Source organism: Rhinolophus sinicus, chromosome 1 (genome assembly GCF_057876585.1).
Source record: "Rhinolophus sinicus isolate RSI-liver-muscle chromosome 1, RSI-T2T, whole genome shotgun sequence".
In the NCBI taxonomy this organism is placed as follows: Eukaryota; Metazoa; Chordata; class Mammalia; order Chiroptera; family Rhinolophidae; genus Rhinolophus; species Rhinolophus sinicus.
Window position 1 is genome coordinate 36118788 of NC_142501.1, and position 22179 is coordinate 36140966.

The 22179-nt window shown below is 35.4% G+C and overlaps 1 protein-coding gene across 2 annotated transcripts in view; it reads right to left on the reverse strand.

The window, feature by feature from the left end:
- Nucleotides 1–22179, reverse strand: part of ST8SIA1 (ST8 alpha-N-acetyl-neuraminide alpha-2,8-sialyltransferase 1) — a 132981-nt gene that overhangs the window by 35122 nt on the left and 75680 nt on the right. For both annotated transcript variants that reach the window (XM_019738024.3, XM_088798332.1), the window contains one exon: nt 19125–19217. In XM_019738024.3, coding sequence (XP_019593583.1) covers nt 19125–19217 — 93 coding nt within the window. The remainder of the gene's footprint in view (nt 1–19124; nt 19218–22179) is intronic.

Genomic DNA, 22179 nt, shown 5'->3' on the forward strand with positions numbered 1-22179 from the left:
GGCTTCATTTAGAAAGTAATGGGGAGCCAGTGACAAATTTTCATTTTGGATTTTAGAAGACAAATCTGTGCTATAGGAGAGGGGGAAAAAATCAGATTGAAGGAAGATCTTTGCACACTATGGAGCCCTGGCGAGGGATTGTTATGAACTGCACAAAGGCAATGGCAGTGGAAATAGTGAGACAGTACAAAGCTAATAAATACTGTGAAAGTGATATTCATAGGGCTTGATAGTTGAGTAGATAAGGTTGGTGAGGTTGAGGAGGTACAAGGATGACTTAAAAGTCAGCCACCCCAGTGACGTGATGGATGGTACTCAGAACTGTGATGGAGAACACAGGGCCCAGGAAGGTTTGATGAGGATGAGAATTAATTCTCTTTGGGGACACACGGAATGTGTGGTGCCTGTGGGGCTTCTAACTGGAGACAGCCAGTAGACCTATAGCTGTCTGAAGCGCGGTGCAGAATCCAGGCCTGGGATAATCTGCGCTAGTGGTGCTTATGGCTGAGGGTAAAGCCATGTTTTCCCCCAAAGAAGGCAAATATAGTGAGAGAGAAAACACAGCTGAGAGGCAACCCTGGAGAACAGCAATGTTAGGGGGGTAGGTGAAAAAAAACAAACAACCAGCAAAGGAAGCTAGTAAGAAACAGGAAAAAGAGGTGCGTTGGGACTCAAGAGGTAAAGAATCTCAGGGAAGCATGAAACAACAGCAGTAAGTACTGCTGAGGTCATCCAGTAATAGAAACACTAGTAACCACTAGGCTAAGTCTTCCAGGGCTTGAAATCTCTATTTGTGAACATTAATTTAATAAGAAGAACTGGGAACTGAAAGCGCTTGCACAATAACACAGATACTTCTAACCAGAAAATGTTTTCATCTAATGAGAATTTGTGTTATGAAACCTCTGCCTTCTGGGTTTTTCAGTGATATCAGGCACAGGTTGTTATCTAGCAAACAGTGGGAAAGTGCAGCCTTTCTGTTTCACACCTTTGTTGGAGTGAGGTGTAACCCAAGGTGGAGACAACCTTCTAAGAGCTTCTGGTCTTAGAGGACAGTAGTAGACTGAATCCTGTCCTCTATTGAGCTTTGTACGGAAAAGCAGTCTGTTTCCCATTCTTTCTCCAAAAGCCATCATTAACCCTGGGGCAGCAGGCGCAGCCAAGGAATAACTCCTTTCTAATTCTTCACCTAAAATACCTCCCAGTCCCACCTCCAAGACAGTCAAGGTTTCTGCAATTCCTTTGGCTAGAAAATTATTCTAATTTGCTAAAGCACTTAGTTTACTCTAAATGGTTCCAGGAAAAACACTAACAGAAGCGAAACATTAATCCATTATCAACCATTAATATTTCAGCAAAGATCTGTATATCATATGACTTGCTATACATAATCTTAAGGAAAAAGAATAGGGACTGACTGGGCATTGAGAAGATTTGAATCATAAGGCCCTGACTGGGGGACAGGACTCTTGTAACCAAGGAACAGTATGTCACTGGGCACAGGAGAAAGGCTACCAAAATGGGGAAAGTGACAACGTAAAACAGTTTCTTAGGCTCTTTTAAACCAAATTCTTCTTGAATAAACATTACAATTTCTTGGGTCACTGCCTCTCTAGATTCTGATGTACTCACCAAGGTAGGCGTGGCCTCTCCGAAGGATCCCAAATCTCCCCAAAATTCCAAACAATTAAAAAATAAAAAATGTTGCTGAGCTTGACTTCCCATAATTTGAATTGTGAAAATAATATGGAAATTTCTGAAATTTTCCAAATATAAGTATTTAAATATATAATTGTATTATACTACTGTTTATGCTTTTGCAAAGACTCATGCCCTGCTGCAGATCCTGACTTCATATTCACCTCTTCCAGCGTCACCCTCTGTCACCAACACCTTCACCCCAAGACAGCTTAAGAGGCAAACAAATGATTAAATTAATTAATATAAACCATTTTTTCTCCTGCGCTAAAGGTCATCACAGATAATTGTTATAGGCTGAAACAAAAATCAAAGCAGAAAAACCAGCCCATCTGGGAAGAAAATGCCTGAAAAGAGAATAAGAAAGCATAAGAGTTTGGGATGGCCAAGTACAGACTAATTCTTCTACTTTGTGCTAATGCAACAGGCTTTACCGCTTAAACTGGGTGGCTATGGTTTTACAAATGCCAAATTATTAAAAGGCAAGAATAAAAATCTCTTATCTGAGTGTTGACTGGTTTAAAAGTATTGGAATAAACTGCCAATTGGATTTAGTTATTGCTATGGGAAGGAACTGTTGCTAGGGTAATGCACATAGAAACCACAAGGAGACAAGAAACCCACAGGAAACTGGAAGGCCCTTCTTTCTCCGCCAGCCTCTAGTCTCTGTCTAGTACCCCCTATTGAAAAGCCTCACAGGAAACCAGCTGGCAAAGGAAAAAAGTGATTTGTAGAGTCCTCGTTCCAACATCACAAAACAGACTATAAGAAAGTAAGTTTGTAGCCAAGAAACAATAACCTGCTAAGTGGCACAAGCGGTAAGGGTGGAAGCACAATAATTGTTGGGAGACGACTGCATAATTCAAGGAGAGAGATGATGGTTTTTTGGACCAGGGTGGAAGCCATGGAGGAGATGAAAAATAGTTACAATGTTTGAAAGTAGGTTCATCGTAATTTGGCAGTGTATTTCGTCAAATGTCAGGTGTGAGGAAAAGAGGTAAGCCAAGGAGACGTCCAAGATTTTTGAACTGAGAAACTGCAAAAATGGAGTCCTGTTTTCTAAGATGGAGAAAATGGCAGAAAACAGGTTTGGGGGTGGGTGCCGGGGGAGATCAGGAGCCCCTTACTAATTATTTTAGGTTTGATATTCATATTAGATATCCAATTAGATTAGCTAAGATGGGAGTTGGATATGCCTGGAGATCAAGCAGAGGGAGTGGCTCATAAGCCTATGTGGTCACTAATAAGGGTGGAGGTCAGCATCAGTAGAGAAATGGCAGGAGTGGTCTGGAGGAGGAGGGAATTGCTATAAAGCACATTGGAGAAGTGGTTTGAAACTGAGGGTGATAACTTGGCCTCATTTGAAGGAAAATCATTTGAAGAATTTAAAGACGAAGGCCTCATGGTTAAAATATCAGAAGACAATTTGGCTGGGAGAATTGATTATAAAAAGGCAGGTGATAATAAAAGCAAAGAACCTGATACGGGGTTCATCACAATTTATCCAAGAAACGAGCAATTATCTTTTACCCAAATGGAAAATGGTTATGGGTTAGTTTAAGGCTACTAAGACAAGCAATTATTTTGTGACAGGATGCTTCTGTTTTAAACAGCTCCCAAAAAAAATGAGTGAACATAGAAGATAATGTGAATTATACTTAATAGAAAGGTTTCATGTATTACGTAGTAGTGTCCTGTGGTCTTTTTCCAGGTTGGCTCATGATGTTTAAGTAGTAATCTTGTGGCTTCCTCGGTGTTTTTAACATTTACTGAGTATGTATTCTTTTACTCTTTCATTTCGCCCGTTACTGACAGAATCTTTGTAATATAGTATTACAGAGTGGTTATATAGTAATATAAATCACTCGTTGTTGCCTCCACAGGAGTTTCACCCAGTTTTCTCTAAATCAATAAATGCTCCCTTTCCCTTCTAACTGGTAAACTCATTCATTCTTGGCCTCTTTGAGTTTTCTCTCCCAGTGAGACCCCGCTAAGCTGTGATACCAACCATAAACCCCTAGGTGGTATCTCTGTAACTACTTGAGATGAGAAGGGAAGGGAGGGAGGAGGGGGAAGTACAAAGACCTAGGTTCAAACTAATTCTGCCAGTTAATATCTGATCCAAGGAAATCACGTTTCTTGTCTGCCACAAACGTTTTCACTGAAAATCAGGATAATGCTAATATCTGAATTACTTATCTCCCCATGTGTCAGTACCTAAAAGGTTATGTAATGCTTCGTGTTTTCTTTCTTTTACGTGTCACTCTTCCTCCAAACATTCATTCTTTTCTTATCTAGCTATTCATTGTTATTTCCGAGTTATTGGCAGGTATTAAATCTACTAATACAGAAGAAAAAGAACGCTGCCAATAGAGCTATGACTCAATGTTTTTACAATAGCACTACGGAGAGTCCTGCACTCACTTCTTGCTTTGACATTTCTGTCATCCATTCGAAGGAACTGAGAGATTTTTCCTGCTTTCACTTGCATTGTTTGGCATGGGATACAGAGACAATCATTTTACACACATTTTATTAAATACTTCTAATACAGCTTCATCTACTTGTGGGTATTTAGTTCCTTTTTAATTTTGCTGCCTTACAAGAAAAATAGAGAATTGCGTCCATCATGTCTCTGGAAAATAATTTGCTTATAAATCAAATTGGCACCCCATTGCTCTGCTTCCATGTCTTTCATTATACACAACAGCTCTTCTATCTTTTCAGAGATATTTTAAATGCCAAACTCAATATGTGCAGTACCAATGATGCACAAACCTCAGTTGAGATAACAGTACAGGAGCAGCCATGGCCAAGGTCATCTTTGCTCTGGCAGTGCCAATTATGCCTCAGCTTCGACCTGGTCAACAGAGGCTATAAAAGGCAGCTCAGTCTCATGGATGTTAACATATGAAAAACTGTACATCTCATATTCAATAAAATGCATATTTTTGTCTTGTGAGCATCCCTTCCTCTGCCTTTCCCTTCACGCGTATTTGCAATTGTATTTATCAAGTATGCTATCTGTCCCACAAGTTTATATTCTTCCCTTGTCAATAATTTACATCACTACTCTGATTGTTGTTGTGTTGGTGTGGTCATGTATGCAGGTTTGTGTCATACAGAGATCCAGATGAAAGCTAATAGTGGAAACTTAAAATGCATATCATGATTTATAGATCCAATCAAATACTAAAGCTCTGATTTAAAAAATCTTTCTATGAAACAAATTAAGCAATTTAGTAATAGAAACTTACAGAGATATTTTCTTATAATTCAAGTTGGAAAGCAAACATTTTCAATAAGAATATATAACTGATTATTTTAACCCACATATATTCAAATACAATTACAATTAAAAATTCCTAAAACTATATTTACTCCACTTGGTTCATATTCTCCAGTAAAATTATTTAACAATAATGTAATTTTCATGGAGACTATAGAAATATTCATGTACATAATACTATTTATTACTATCTTATCCTTTTTATGAGGATAATTAGGAAAGTTCATTAATTGCTGAACAATTTGAAATCACTGAATACATAATGAACTCCATGAAATGGAAGAGTTCACAAATGGACCCCTACCATCTTGCCCAAAGAAGCTCTTAGCACAGAAGGAGTTTGGTGAGATAATTAGCCAGTTTCCGACTTTACTTTCAAGGTTTTCTCCCACAGTTAAGCTGGGTCACAAATGCTTTGGCTGTAACAAAATATCTTTGTGAGTCAAGAGGCTGTTGTCTACATTTCAAAAGGGGCATGCAGTCAGTACAAATGTAGCACTTCCCAGGAACTCAATGTCAACCATCTTTGGAGAGTTCCATTTTCAAGGCCCTCTTAGCCCCCTAAGTGCTGTTTTATTCAGAACACAAACCATGTTGATCCCAGATGAAAAAGTCCCTTCACCCTTTACACACACACACACACACACACACACACACACACATAAATTCAACAAATATCATATACAGAAAATGCAGAGAATATTAGAAATTTGAAGAGTAAGAAATGGTGAGAGGAAGGTCAAGGAGAAATAATCTCAGGACACAGTTTCTGAAAAACAATTTACAATTGATTTTAGACATTTCAGTGCTTTTCTAACCAACCTGCCTAAAGTTCCCAAAGATTCCTCTCCTGGTTCTTCACTGCCTCTCCCTTCTCTACCCTCCTCTTTTTATCTCCTGTTTTTGTCTCATCCCAACAGTTCTATACTCTTCTGTTACTCAGATCCAACTTTGAAACATCAGGCCCTTGCATCTCTCCCTGACCCCCAGAAGTTAGCAAGAAATAATTCCATATACAGACAATACACTCTCTAAACAGAATTCTGGTGGCCACTGTTAACAAATTTTTCCTTATCATGTTACATGCAGGGAGTAGTGAAGTAACTCATCTTAGATCGCACAGCAAATACTGTCCTACTGGTTTCCAGAAATACTTCCACACATTTTTCCTTCCACTTAAAACTGAAACTCACTGACATTCTACTAATCAGGAAAAATATACAACTGAAGTAAACATTACAAAGAAGTCTGAGGAGGGATGATTCAGGGAAAGCGGGTACAAATTATTGGTCTGGTGGTCAATATAAATGTTAGGATTCTGTGTAAAGAATCCTAACCTGGAAAGAATCTTAATCCTTGCTGAGTCCACCCCCTAATGTTTTCTCACTGCGGTGCAACCCACTCGCAATGGACTTGCATGAACATGCCGTGAGAATTTAGTCTATTCCAATATAAATAATTACGTCTTTAGAGAACCATTTGGTCTGATCCGCTATTTAATGTTGAGGACTAGAAGGTCACAGGGGAGAAGAAAAAGGAAGGAAATAAATGGGCATTGAAGTAATAACTACTCTGTATCAGGAGTTGGGTTCTTGGTGACAGGATCACTTCTACTGTTCCCAGGACAATGTTACTAGAAAGATGCAGAGAAGTTTTGACTTTCTGAATTCAGTACATAAGATGTGGGGTCCAAGCTAATCTCACTGAGATCTGGAGGAGCAGGAACACACACAGACAAAATTGCATTCATAATTCCTGCCACTCTAACTCACAGGGCTGCTGTATTGTCAAAATGAGTTATTATTAGGAAAAAAATGTAAAACAACAAGGCTTGTTTTTTAAATAATTTATCCTATTATAAAATTTTGCAACAAATTTGGAAATTTTTTTTTCCTTAGAAATTTTCTATGCATATTTTATATAGTTGAAGTACACACTTTTATATACTTATTTTTTCACTTATTAGAATGTGCATTTTACCATTTATTAAAATTATTCATGAACATTTTTCCAATATATCATTGCATAGTCCATCAATACAGACATAAATTACAGACTGTTAATGTATTTTTATATAAAGAGTGTCATTGTTTTTAAATTATCCATAATGTGATATGTATATTTGTGTACACTAGGGTTTTTTCCCTTTGTTTTTAAGAAGGATTTGTAGAAACATAATAAAAAGTCTGTTTTTAAATAATTTTCATTTACAACTTTTCAAAGAATCAACTTTAGCTTTTTGGATCTCCTCTGCAGTATTTCTGTTTTTAGGTTATTCTTTTCTGGGTTTTTGCCGCTGTTACCATGTTACCTGAAAATAGGACCTAGACACACCATCAACTCTAATGTGTCTTTTGGAGCAAAAATTATATAAGACCTGGTATTATATTATATTATATTATATTATATTATATTATATTATATTATATTATATTATATTATATTATATTCACGGTCTTATATTAATTTTTGCTCCAAAAGATGCATTAGAACTGATAGTCCAGCGAGGTCTCATATTGGGGGAAACACGGTATTGTTCTTCCTTCTCTCAACTATATGGAGATCCTGGGACTTTAAGTTAATACTATCATGGAATAAGTCTTGGGGGTTTTCAGGGAGGGGCTAAATTTATTTTGAATGTGTGAGGAATATGAATTGCTTAGCCTAAGGGCAGGCTGTGGCAGATTATGTTTTCCAAAGATGACCACAACATCATCTTCTACCACACTCTTCTAACAATGTGACTTGATACTCTTCCTAACAAGAGGTAGATCTTCCCTCCTTGAACCTGGGTGGGCCTTTGTGATTGCTTGGAGCAATAGAGCCTGATGGAGCTGAAGCTAAGTCACTTCCAGTGTGAGATTATGAAAATGCCACGCACTTCCACTTTGTTCTCTTTGGACACTAGCTTCAGGGGAAGTCAGCTACCATGTAAACAGTCCAACTTTCCTGAGGCTGTCATGTTGTAAGGGAGCCCAAACTAGTCCATAAGGAGAGACAACATGGAGAGCCCTGAGACTACATAGAGAAAGAAAGATGGTGGCCAGCTCCAGCTGTTCCAACCCCGTGTTGTTCCAACTCCAGCCACCGGGAGAGAGGGCATGGGTCAGATCTGCTCAGCTTAGTCTTTCCTGAATTCCTGACCCACAGAAACTGTGAAAGATATTAAAATTATTATTGTTGTTAAGCCACAAAGAGTGATTTGTTATTGAGCAATAAATAACTGAAACAAGAGCTTTACAACACTTCAACTCCAATTTCCCCTTCCCAATTTATGGGATGTTATTTTCAGTATTTCAGTTGTGCCTTTTATTTTGACACTACAAATCATACGTAAAGATAAACATAATTATTGTTTTATTCAGATGAGGTTTGTTTAGATTTATCTATAAGCTTACTGATTTCCTTGAATCTCAGATTTTCCTCCTGCAGTAACATTCTTTTTTCCTGAGATACATTCTTTACAATTTTTTTTCAATGAAGATCTATTGTAGTAAATAATCTCTGTTTTTCAAAAAATGTTTTTTATTTTGAAAAATAATTTCCTGAGTACACATTTCTGTGTTCTGAGTACACAATTTTCTAAGTACACATTTCTTCTCTCAACACTTTGAAAATATCTTTCCACTGCTTTCTGACTTCCAATTTTACTGTTGGAAGAAGTCTGCTTTTAGTCTAATTATCATTCTTTTGCAACTGATGTGTATTTTTTCTCTGGATGCTTTTACCTTTAGTTCAGTTTTACTAAAATGGTCTACGTTTGCATTTTCACAAAATTAATTTGTTATGTTTGATACTTTGTGTTTCCTATATTTATGGATTACATTACTTTTTAAATCTGAAAAAGTCTCAGCCTTTACCTCTATTTTACAATTCCATAATTCCACTTTAACGTAGTCCTTCTCATTCTGTCCGCTATGTTTCTTTGTCTTGTCTTCATATTTTCTATATCCTCGTATGTGGAAAATTATTTACTCTATCTTCCAGTTCACCAATTCTCTCTTCAGTTATGTCTAAAATGGTGTGTGTTTATTTCAACAATTATATTTTTCATTTCTGAAAGTACTATTTGGCTCTTTTTCAAGGCTACCTCGTTAATTTTTATATTCTCTTATTGACTTGTTCTTACTTATTTTGTTCTATAAAGACTTCACACTTAGTCATATACTGCATCTAACAATTCCAATATATTTTCAGGCATTTATATCTGTAATTTTTGTTTTTTGTGTCTGAGGACTCTCAATATTGATGGTTTGTGTAAATTTCAGTGTTTGCTTATGAGCTTACATTTGTTTGAAAGCGATATATGAAAATTTTGAGAGCTTTCCTCTAGGCAAAATTTGTATTTGCTTCTATTGGAAGCCAGGGCTGCTAATGACCTGTGACCAAATTAGGTCCTTATCAGGGTTTAATATGGGGCACACATTAACACAGCAAGTCCAGGGCTTGGTCTCCTGTTCTCAGCTTTGATATCTGAATTTTAGTTTCAGTGCTTGGTATGGTTTTAGGTCCATGATGTGTGTGTGTGTGTGTGTGTGTGTGTGTGTGTGTGTGTGTGTTTCTGTTTGTTTGGGGAATAAGTATGTAGGTACCCTTAAAGATTCCCTAAATTTAATCAGCCCATTAATGCATTTAAAAATATGATTTCTCCAAGAACAAAATGTATTCCAAAAGGAGAGTCCTCCTGGGTAGCTATTCTACATATCACCCAGAGTAGCTTTTACTGGACAGAGCTACATTATTTCATTTATATCTTTCAATAACTATCAAGGTAAATAATTTTATTCTCAATTGATAGGTGGGAGGTTAAGTAACTAATGTCACATAGCTAGTAAGTAGAAGCACTTACGGGCACTAGCGCTGGGATTTGAACACAAATCTGTTTAAAGCCAAAAACTGTTCTTCACCACTACGTAATACTACAGCTCAGACACAAACTCTGTACAGATCTACACCCTTTAGACACATCTCTATCTTCTACTTGCTCTCTCTAGTTCCAGTTTTAGCATCTGCTTTCCAATTCCCTTATACAATGACAGATGTTAGAATAGTTATCAATGACTGCCAAGCCTTGATGCAAACACTGATAAGCTGTTCTGAGTTTGGAGAAGGAAAAGAGTCAACCCGCAAAATAGATATGGAAGTTTTAGAAACATAAGCTGAGACGTGAGTCATATAGAATTTTAAAAAGAAACTTCTATAATCTGTGGACCAAAGTTATTTTCCTCAACACTCAAATTATTTTTTTTAAAGTATACAAATAAAATAAACAATTGTTCTCCCTACTAATATCTCCAAACTCCCAATTGCCTTTAGTAAAACTAGAGGCAATAACCATTGGATAAAGTCTCTTCCATTTGTATGGGAAAGACTATCCACACTCTACTTGATATCAATATAGTGTCAGAGCATCATATCAAGTCCCCCCAGTGAAGTAAAAGTTACACACGTACAAATTTTAAAAGATTAACTCCACCACGATTTATACTCTATTTGTTCTAAGCATTTTTGGTTCCTAATTCATGTCAACTTTAAAAAAAGGGGGGGGGGGGTAACCAAGTTTTCTCAGCTACACATCCTACTAATACTTCTTTGAAATATCTGTTACTAAAACATTCACCTCCTCAGCTTAGATCATAAAAGCATTGTGACTGACACCAAAAAAAGACATTTAATTTCCTTTTATAAGTTAATTTAAACCAGAAACTCAATTTGGAGGAGACTTCTAAATATATTTATTTACTTATTCATTCATTCCATTCACATATACTGTGCATGGTCTGTATGCCAAACAACTTGCTGGGGTCTTGCGAGCACAGAAAAAAGATTCTTGACAGCAAGCAGCTCACACTTATACTATTGTCTCTAATATGCTTACATGAAACACACACGTTCAGAATCCTGCTGCTCTTTTAGTGGCTGCAAATAACAATCATTCCCAAGTTGGAGCCTCAACATTTAAAAATGAATTCTTCATGTCATAATAGGACAACCAATTAAGTTTCAGTTTTTATCTTTTAACAATCGTTTGCTCAGATGTATAATGAACTCCTATTATGGGCCAAATGGCTAATTGCATTTTCAGCTTTACTGCAAAATTGAGAAACATGCTTTGAGTACTCTAATGTCAACTTTTACATCATGCTACCATATGACTCAGTGGATTTTAAACCTTTTGTGAGTAATGGCACAATCTGATTAAAAATACATACATGTACATCCATGAAAATTCTGTATACATTTCAGAAAGTGTTCAGGGAACCCCTAAAGCCCTTCCACAGACCCTAAAACCATGGGAATGTCTGCTGACTATGAGCAATTTCAGGGTATGAGTTGTGTCTCACTTAACTTTGTATCCACTATCCCAGAGCAGATTTCAAAAAGTATTTGCTGATTGACGTGTTTATATCTTACAATGTAACCACCCCACTAATTCGAGGAGTCATCTGTCCCTGTGAAAATTTATCACAATACTACTGCTATACTCCTCTCCGCTTTACACCCATCCGCCCACCCTCTCCCTTCTCTAATCATCCTTTTGGTCTCTGTTTCTATGAGTCAGTCCTGAAACTAATATAACCAATATAAGATTGTGTACCAATAATATTTATGTACTTTAAAAAAGAGAGAGAGAAAAAAAAATTACTTGCTGAATGAGTGCCTCTGCAACTTTGTTCTTGTGACGTTCCCATTTTCAGCTCCCTCTTCCCCCATGAATTTCCAAATCTTCATCTTCTACATATACACTTTTCTAAAACATAATTGCTTGAGACTAATCTGACAGTCTAAACAACTCTTTTCCAAACTCTACTTTTATAATTTTGCCTTTTCCTCTTTACAGAAGAAAGGGATAAACCTCTTATTATCCCAAATATTACAATGATGCATTTCCCCAGAGTGTAAAAACCACCAGTCCACTAAGAGAAGAAACATTTCCAAGATACACAGCTCCTGAGGGACTGTCCCCTGAGAAAAAGCAAAAAGATCTTTACAAGAAATAGAAAAAGGCTGTACCTTATTTTATTCAGAGGGCAAACTCTTGGCAATTCCCACACCTTATTTATTTAATAATTAGAATTCAGAAGTGAGATAATTGTATGGGGTTACATTTTAACACTTACTGGAATTAAAAGGTAGCCTTTTCTGGACAGAAAGTCAACTCAATGAATTAATTTGACAAAGAACACTGACTTTGCTATGAGGACATGTAACACCAGAAGAGCTAAATTTGTACTTTTGAAATTTTGACACTATATATTCAAAGCACATGCACAATATATAATGTACCAAAAATACATACTTGGCAACAATTTAGCTTCATGTCAAAAAAATGGATAATTTTAAAATGATCAAGGAAATAATGATGGATCTAAAATATTCTTTTAAAGGGTATTTGAACAAAAATGTTTGAGAACCAATAGGTTAGAGCCGGTATGTTGATAAAGGGTAACCCCACAAACGGATCCACCTACAAAACCCAGCAAAGAAAGGAAGAGGATATGGCAATTGAGTATCCAACAGACTCTGCTGCCATATTAGAATAACCTCTCTTCTCCTAGCCTATAAAAACGCAAGCAGAGGATGAATGTGACTGCAGACCTGTGTCCCACACATCCCAACTAATTTTTTTGCTGTAGGTTTTGTCAAGAGGAATGTACTTTATACCCTCTGAACAACAATTTATTAAGAGGGCAGATTTCATGTTAAGTGTTCTTATCATACAGACACAAAAACAAGGAAACTTGGAGGGAGGGATGTATTAATTGTGGTACCAATATCATAGATGTATGCATGTGCCCGAACTCATCAAATTGTATACATAAAACATGTGCAGTTTTTTTTGTATATCAGTTATAACTCAATAAAGGTATTTTTTTTAAAAGAATGCATTTAAACAAGCTATCCTAACAAAGGCTGTAGCAATTTCTGTAAATACATCAATAAAGATTATGTTCTCTAACCTTACTTTTGCTACCATAATAACATGTGAGGTTCATATATATTTTTCACACACTTGTTTTATCTTGATACTGATATTTTCTAAGAGAAATTTATAGTGACAACTCATACTGCTTATAATTCTCAATGGAATATTTTTTATAAGAATCAAAGCTTTGTAAGGACAGCTATGAAAATCAGCAGTACTTAGCATTTCCACCGCATAGCTTTGCCCAATGAATTTAATTTTTAGTCACATGAAAATGCAAGACACAGCCAACATCTTGGGTTTGCAAAGCTTTAAGAGAAGAATACAAGGTGCAAATAAAAACTTCCTGAATCCAACACCCTCCCCTGAGAAGAACCAGTTACTGTTCTTCATAGTTTTACTTGCTATGTATGTGTCAAACCATACTGGTAATTAGTTTTATTTTTACCTTTATATGGAATTCTACTGTATTTTTTATAATTCACTTCTTTTTCTCAACATTAGGTTTGCGAACTTCATCCATTTTATTGTGAGTAGTTATAGTTCATTGCTGTAAAGCATTCGATTATGTGAACATAATTCCAATTTATTCAACCTCCTACTGATGCACAATCAACTATTTTAGTTTTTAGCTACTATAAACAATTAGACATTTCTCATTCCTGTTTTTCTCTAGGGTATAGTCCTAGGAATAGAACTGCCAAGGCCTGGGGTATGTATACCTCTACTAGATAATGTCAAAATGCATTCCAAAGTGGTTGTATTAATAGCTATATTCACTCCAACCAGCATCCATAATACTTTCTGTTGCTCTGCATCCTCACGAACAGTTGGAATAATTTCTGCCAACATTATGGATATGTAATGATATCTCATTAAGATTTGTATTTGCATTTTTCTGATTACTAATGAGATAGAGCATATATTCATTTATTTATTGGGTATTTGGACTTGTGCTTTGAAGTCTGCTTCAACTCTGACTTATTTCCCTATTGGGATTTCTATTTTTCACATTAATTAATTTCTTTCTAAGTTAAATATGAAAGAATCATTCATATATTCTGAATATAAGTCCTTTGTCAGTTGTCCTCTTCTACAACGTGGTTGTATTTGCTCTACTTTTACCATGTCTTTTTGTGAATAAAAGTTCCTAATTTTAATAAATCAAACTTATCAGTCTTTCCCCTTATAATTAGTGCTATTTATTAAAGAAATCACAAGGCCTATGTTGCTTTCTATATGTTTTCTTATTTTGCTTTTCAAATGTAGATTTTAACCACCTGGAAATTATGTTTAGTATAAGGTATGAGGTAGAGATGTACCTTCATTTTTTCCCATATAAGCACTTAACGCTCTCAATATCATTTTTAAAAGTTTGTCCTTTTATCACTAATCTACAATATTACCTCTGTCATATATTAAGGATATATATATATCTATATATAGATATATATATATGTATTTGGATCTGATTGAGGGACGTTATTCTGTTTAATTGGTCAGTTTGTTTATTCCTGCACCAGTAACACATTGCTTTAATTATAACAGCTTTATAAGTCTTAATATCTGGTCGGGCAACTCTTCCAACCATATTTTTCTTCAGGAGCTTCTTTGATATTCTTGGCTCTTTGCATTTTCACATAAATTTTAGAATCAACTTGTCAAGTTATACACATATTTCACTATTGGAGTTGTTATTTGGATTTCAATTTATCTATAAATCAATTTGGGTAGAACTGATGCCTTTACTAAGTCTTTCAGTTATGGACATGATATATCAGTAAATTTAGTCAGGTTGTCTGAAATGTCTCAATAAAATTCCATAATTTTTCTATAGAGGGCTTGCTTTTTTGTTTAATTGTTATATACCATATTATTTAATGCTATTGTAAATGGTATATTTTTTCCTTATTTCACAAAATGGAATGGTTATATACATTTGATTGTACCCCAAAATCTTGTTACACTGAATACATTTTTAAGTGGAAAAACTTTCACTCACTTTTCCAAAATAATTTATCACTTGTGAAAACTCAATTGTCTCCTTGTGCAATGCAAGGATCACCTGGAAAGATCCGGTGGTGTGATGACTACTGGTTAAGAGCAGGAGCTTTGGATTGAGACGTGTCTTGGTAAAGTCCCAGAATAATTACCAGCAACTATGAGTATGAGCAGGTGGCTAAACTTACAACATCACGTCTTCTTTTTCTGTAAATACACAAATTAAAATACTTTCTACCTATTAGGATTGTTTCAAGAACTAAGTGAGGCAATGCACATAAACAGCATATAACTTGGCATATAGAAATGTTGACTAAATATTGACCAATATTAATCATAATGATTCTTGCTTTCCTTGTATTAATTCTTTACATTAAACTTAACTGTTAACCAACAGGTTTACTTTGCCTCATAAATAGTTATTTAATTTTTTACCCTTTCCTTTCTCCTGTAGTTTTTATAATTTTTCTCAAAAACACCATGTCAGTCTCTCTATATCTCATCTTACTGTAACTCTTGCTTTAAATATTCTTTTACAACTTCCTTTTAAAATCTTACCAGCTACTCCACATATTCAGACAGGAAAACAGAATCCTTTGCCCTTGAGTATCTCATTTCCCTCACAATAACATTTATTCCTTCTTAAAAGTTCTTTTATTCCCAACTCAAAATAATAGTTAATGTATTATACTATGGTTATGCAAGATACTACCATTGGGGGAAACAGGATTAAGAGTACATAGGAACTTCCCATACTTTTTTGGCAACTTCTTGTGAATATGTAATTATTTAAAAATAAGACTTTTTTATTAAATAATCAAAGATATTTCTGTAAGTTTTGTTTCCCCTTTGTTCATTCTCTTGAACCTGAGATAAACTCATCCCAAATATAAAAACTGTACATTTTTAGGATTCCCAGAATCCCAACCCACTTAATTGAATTAAAGAAATATCATCATCATTGGTGATTTTCTGCCATCTTTCTAATCAGACCCCCTGAAAAATACATACATACATGCATACATACATATATACAAGAATTGAGTGAGAGTCAATAACTATAAGACAGTGCAGTTTTGTTTTCTCATTCTACATCAGCTATATAAACAAACTGCACTAAATATTAAATATCAAGCTAATCTCTGGTCATTCATTTAATTTACTCACAAATTTGGCATTTTTGGTTTTCCGTGACATTTTAAAAACTAATTGTTTATTATGAAAGTAATATACCTATACTCACTAATACCAGTCATCATACATAAATAAACAGAAAACTAAAATTCAAATTTTGAAAAAGTCAAATCATATATGCATTAAATTCAAAAAATAAAGGAAATAATCTGGAATATAGAAAAAAACAAAACTTTTAAGTCCATTAAGTCTTGATGAAATTTAAAAAGACATCACATCCATGAAAAAGAATGTGTTGCTTTGAAAATGAAATAATTAGACTTACAAAAAATAAAAAAGATGATTTTTAAAAACGGAAATGGCAGACTATAAAGAAGAGTGCACACAAATGAAATATGATTTAGTGAGCTGAAAGGAGTTATTCTTGGGACACAATATGTACACACATACATAAGACTATATGGTACATGAAAAAAGTTAGAAGTCATAGATAATAGATCTAGAAATCCTAATATCTACATAATAGGAGAACCAGAGAGAGAGAACAAATACAATGGAGAAGAGGAAATAATCAGATATATAAGAGAGAGGCTGTCTAATCTGTCCAACTTTGGCAGGGTTCATTGGAAAAGACAATAATGCTGGGAAAAATAGAAGGGAGCACGAAAAGAGGAAGACCAAATATGAGATGGATTGGATTCATAACAGAAGCCATAGGCTGAATGTACAGGAGCTGAGCAGGGCTGTTGAGGACAGGACATTGTGGATATTTCTCAGTCATAGAGTCTCCAGAAGTTGGAGCCAACTCAATGGAATGTAACACACATAAGAGAGAGAATGTTTACAGAGATTAAAAAATAATATTAATGACAGTTAATGCTTATATAGTGCTTACAATATACAGACACTGTTCTAAGCATTATATATAATTAAAATATATAGTGATATATACACACACATATATGCACATATATCCATATAGACACATATGTAGTGTAATTCCCTACAATAAACCTATTACATAAGTATTATTATCCCAGCTTTACAGATGAGAAAACTGAAGGAGAAAGTGTTAAATAACTTAGTCAACCTCACACAACTGGTTAGTGAGCAAATAGGAAATAAAACCCAAATCATCTTGCTTTAGAGTAGAGACGCTTAAGCACTAAACCCTCAGGTCTTCCAACTAAAAGAACCTCTCATTAATGTGCTAAACAACATTAATTTAAAAAGACCCACTCTAAGATAAATGTTGGTAAACTATCTGAATTTAAATGAAACAAAAAAATTGTAAAAGCTTTAAATGAAGATGGGACAGAAAGGTTTCCCTCGAACAAAATAGACTTCTAATTGACAACACTGGGTGTAAGAAGATAATGAAACAACAGTGTCAAAGTTCTGAAGAATATATGAAATATGTGGAAAAAGTTTACCTAATGTTAATTATGGTTATTTGCAATGGTGAGGTTTGGGGTGATTCTTTTTTTTTTTTTAGCTTCTTTGTACCATTTTGTTTTAAATTCTTATAATGAACGTATTTTTTTGTTGAAAAACAATAAAATTATTGTTATAAAAATAAATATATTCACTAAATTTTTTAGACTAAAAAATTCAGACTAAATTTTTTTGATATGAAAATTAAATTATGAATGTACTAGAAAAATACAGTATAATGTTTTCTCATTGGAGGGGATATGAATAAGGAAGATCATCCAAAGAAATATTTTTTTTAAAGAAGCCATAAAGGAAAAGACTAACAATTTCATTGCATAAAAAATGTTAAATTCTAATAGGACATAAGTTAAAAAATATGTAACAGACTAAAATGAAACATTTGTTACATATATAGCAAACAAGTACTTAATATCTATAATACAAAGGCTTCCTATAAATCAACAGGTAAGTATTTAAAAAAAAAAAAAGGGAAAAAAAGCACAAAATAAACAAAAAAATACAAATAGGCAATTCACAGAAAAAGAAATACTAATAGCCAATACCCACTCAGCCCTCTTTGTATTCAGAAAAAACAAACAAACACATATTAAGCAAATAAATAGTATACCATTTTTCACCCAACAAAATTTAAAAGATAAGTAGTAGGTAACGTCGTTTCCAGTATTAGGAAATAAGTAGTCTTTTCCATCACTGAAAACAAAGTAAATGGTACATTTTGGAAGGGTAATTTCACAATATCTGTCAAAATTAAAAACGGTTTGTGTTTCTAGACATCTATTTTATGAGAATACTTACTTAGGAACCAAAACAAGTAGTGTCGCATTGTTTATAAAGTGACATATGAGTGCTATTTACTTGAATAGGACTTCCTTAGATGATAAATGCCAGAGCCCAGAATGTCTGGATATTTCACTCTTAATTGTTACCTACACAGGAGAGTCTAAAGGTGATGTTTGACTCTTCCTTTCCCAGAGATTGAGTCATTCTCCACAATGAACAGTCCTTGAAAAAAACAGCTGATAGCCTACTGATGGCCTTCATCTAGAGCCTGACCCCAGAAGCTTCCATGGCAGCTGCCAAGATTTCTGGAATCAACACTAGAGCAAGAATTTTCCATCTGCTTTCACAATTTTGAGTGAATATAATGTAATATAATATCATATGATATTTTCCTGTATATTCTGGCAATATTGTTATTTTCAGGCATGCAAATGCAGTAGATTGGTCATTTCTTGTTTTTATTCTTAATAAAACTGACATTAATTCAATTTACCAATCAATGCCAATCAAGGAGTTGGGACTGAAGCCAACAAACTACAAAATGGTAGTAATGAGTAAGCAGGATATTGTATTGCTTCTTTGAGCCAAACAATGGATCCTCATATTATTTCTACCTTCTCTAAAGGAAGAAACAGAATCCAAAAAGAAGTATAAAATAGTGTTTGGATTCCCATGATCCTGCCTAGTTTATTTACAATTCCCATCTTCCCCCTTCCTGCCTGTCCAGATGGCTTACTTTTTTGTTTCCCAAACTGAGTCACGCTAACTGCCTTTAAAATGCTAAAAACTTCAACATCCTTCCTCTTCAGTTACTTACCAACAGAAGTCATAAACTCTTACCTTTGCCGAATTATGCTGGGGTTAGCAGTCACTAGATGACTTTTGGATCCAACATCTTTAGTGTATTCACTTGACAAGGGAGGAAGATTGCATCTAGAGAAACAAGAACAAACGTTTTAGAATGATTTACCTACTTTTAAATCAAGTCAGTTATCATGACAAATGGGAATTTTACTAAATCTAGCTCAAATCACAAATTACTGTTTCCATTACTCTCCCTTTTAATAGATATTAGATGACTATCAGCATCTTCAAAACAAGCAAATGTAACAGATATAGACGCAGAGATATAGAGGGAACAAAACTGATGGTTGCTAGATGGGAGGTGGATGGAGGTAGGGCAAAAGGTGAAAGGATTAGAAAGTGCAAATTAGTAGTCACAATGTAGTCATGGGGCTATGAATTACAGTATGGGGAATATAATCAATAATGTTGTAAAGATTATGTAGGGTGCCAGATGGGCACTAGACTTATCAGGGGATCACTTCATAGACTGTGTAGGTGCCTGACCAATGCACTATACACCTGAAGCTGAAGTAGAATAATATTGAATGTCAACTATAGTTAAATACACACACACACACACACTCATTCTCTCTCTCTCACACACACACACACACACACACACACACACACACACACGGTCTGACAATTAAGTTCACGAACTTGTTGCAATGCTGTTGCCAACCTTTTTTGATATCAGAGGGATTATTCATTACAAATTTGTACCAACTGGACAAACAGTTAACCAAGTTTACTACTTGGAAGTGCTGAAAAGGCTGAGTGAAAAAGTTAGGCGACCTGAACTTTTCGCCAATTCATGGCTCTTGCATCACGACAATGCACCAGCTCACAGAGCACTGTCTGTGAGGGAATTTTCAGCCAGTAAACAAATCACTGTATTGGAACACCCTCCCTACTCACCTGATCTGGCCCCCAATGACTTCTTTCTTTACCACAAGATAAAGGAAATATTGAAAGGAAGACATTTTGATGACATTCAGGACATTAAGAGTAATACAACTACAGCTCTAATGGCCATTCCAGAAAGAGTTCCAAAATTGCTTTGAAAGGTGGACTAGGCACTGGCGTCGGTGCATAGCTTCCATGGGGGAGTACTTTGAATATGACTGTAGTGATATTCAGCAATGAGGTATGTAGCACTTTTTCTAGGATGAGTTCGCAAACTTAATTGTCAGACCACATGTATATGTAGTATGTGAAGCACAACATAAGGAAGACAGTCGATGGTATTGTAACAGATACATATGATGTCAGAGGGGTAGTAGATTGGCATCACTTTGGGTGGGATGTAAATGACTAACTATTACATTGCTTTGTACACCTGAAACTAGTTTTTTTTTAAGTCAAAAAAAAAAAAAAAAAAAAAAGATGTGAGTCACCAAGTAGTTAAGTGACATGAATTGTTTTCTATAAATTGATTGTCTTCTATAGGAAAAAAAAGAAAAAACGCTGTCATAAAAACTAGTCCTGTTTTAGAAGAAAGTGTCAGCTAGAAAGGTAAGCTGAAAGGAAAGAGACACGACTAGAATGAATTTATTCCATTCAAAATATTTTCCAGGTGGTAAGACAGGGAATATTATACTTGAAATTTGAGCTTAGGAGGGTGTGGTACACTCAAGGACACAAGACCTACAGTGTTCTGTGCATACTCATAAACCTGAAGAGACAGGGGGGAATTGTATTTGTTTGTGTTTTTCTTTCTTTTCCCAAATTCTAAATGGTAATAGTACTTTCAGTGCAAACTCTGCCACCTAAATCAATATATGTTCTTCTTTTGGGTGCATGACCTATGTATGGGTTGACTACTGGTGAAGTCATAATGATATATCCTCTAAAAAACTGCAATGCTTCTCCACCATCCTGGTTCAGCCAAGGGAAAGAGTATAGGTGATGTTTTCTTGGTGATGGAAATAGGTCTCTCTCTCTCTCTCTCTCTCTCTCTCTCTCTCTCTCTCTCTCTCTCTCTCTCTCTCTCTCACACACACACACACACACACACACACATACCACCACCACCACCACCACTACCGCCGCCACCACCACGACCACCACCACCCCCCCGCCCCGGATGCTTTCCTTGGCCACAGAGTCTTATGAAAGTGTACAATGGAAAATATGGCAACTGCAAATCTAAACCCTATGGCTTTCTGCCAGTGGGACATTAGACAAGTTAATTTATCTTCCTGGCCTCGGCTTCCCCACTACACAAAATGAGAATAGTGACTTTTCCTCTCTTAATTAGGTTGTTGTAAAGATTAAAGGAAGAAATGTATAAACAATCCTTACCTTGATGTCTCACACACCGTAAAAACTCAAAAATATCACATATCAGATATAGCATATAAATATAATAAATATGCATCTATTATTTATGACAACCCCAAACGAGTCTACATTTTCCATTAGGTTTTTTTTTTCTTTCTTTCTTTCTTTTTTTCTTTTTATTACTGAGTCCTGGGTCTTAACTTCTCCTCTCCACCCATATGTCTAACTTGACTCCTACCACATCAGGGCATCTTTAACTTTTTATTACTTCAACAAACTAAAGCATCGATTACTTGTAGGTAAAGAGATCTTACAAACATTAACATCTCTGCTAGTTCCCCAACGAATAAATTTTCCCCAGGACATGCAATTGTGTGGGTACCAACTCTGCTCATCTGCTCAAGTTCCCTGATGCCTTGTATTTACCCTGTAACTCCTACCACATCAAGGACATCCTAGGCAGAAACCTGTCTCAGTTGATTTGGAATCTTCCTTTCATGTGTTCTTTGGTAATAAGATACTGGCTGTTCTAGAAGCTACCCACAGATTAGTCAGCTACCTAGTGACTTTTGCTGCGTGTCCACTAAGAACACAGTGGGCACTGTGGGGAGCCCAGAAGCTAAGTGGCAGAGCCTACTCTGGAGCCGTCTCCAGTCTAGTGGTTACACCACATCCCATGTGGTTTCTGAGGACCCTTGTGAAGGAGTGAGCTTATGAATTAACAACAAGGTTTATCTGGCAGTGGTCTCATGATTTGACTGTTGTT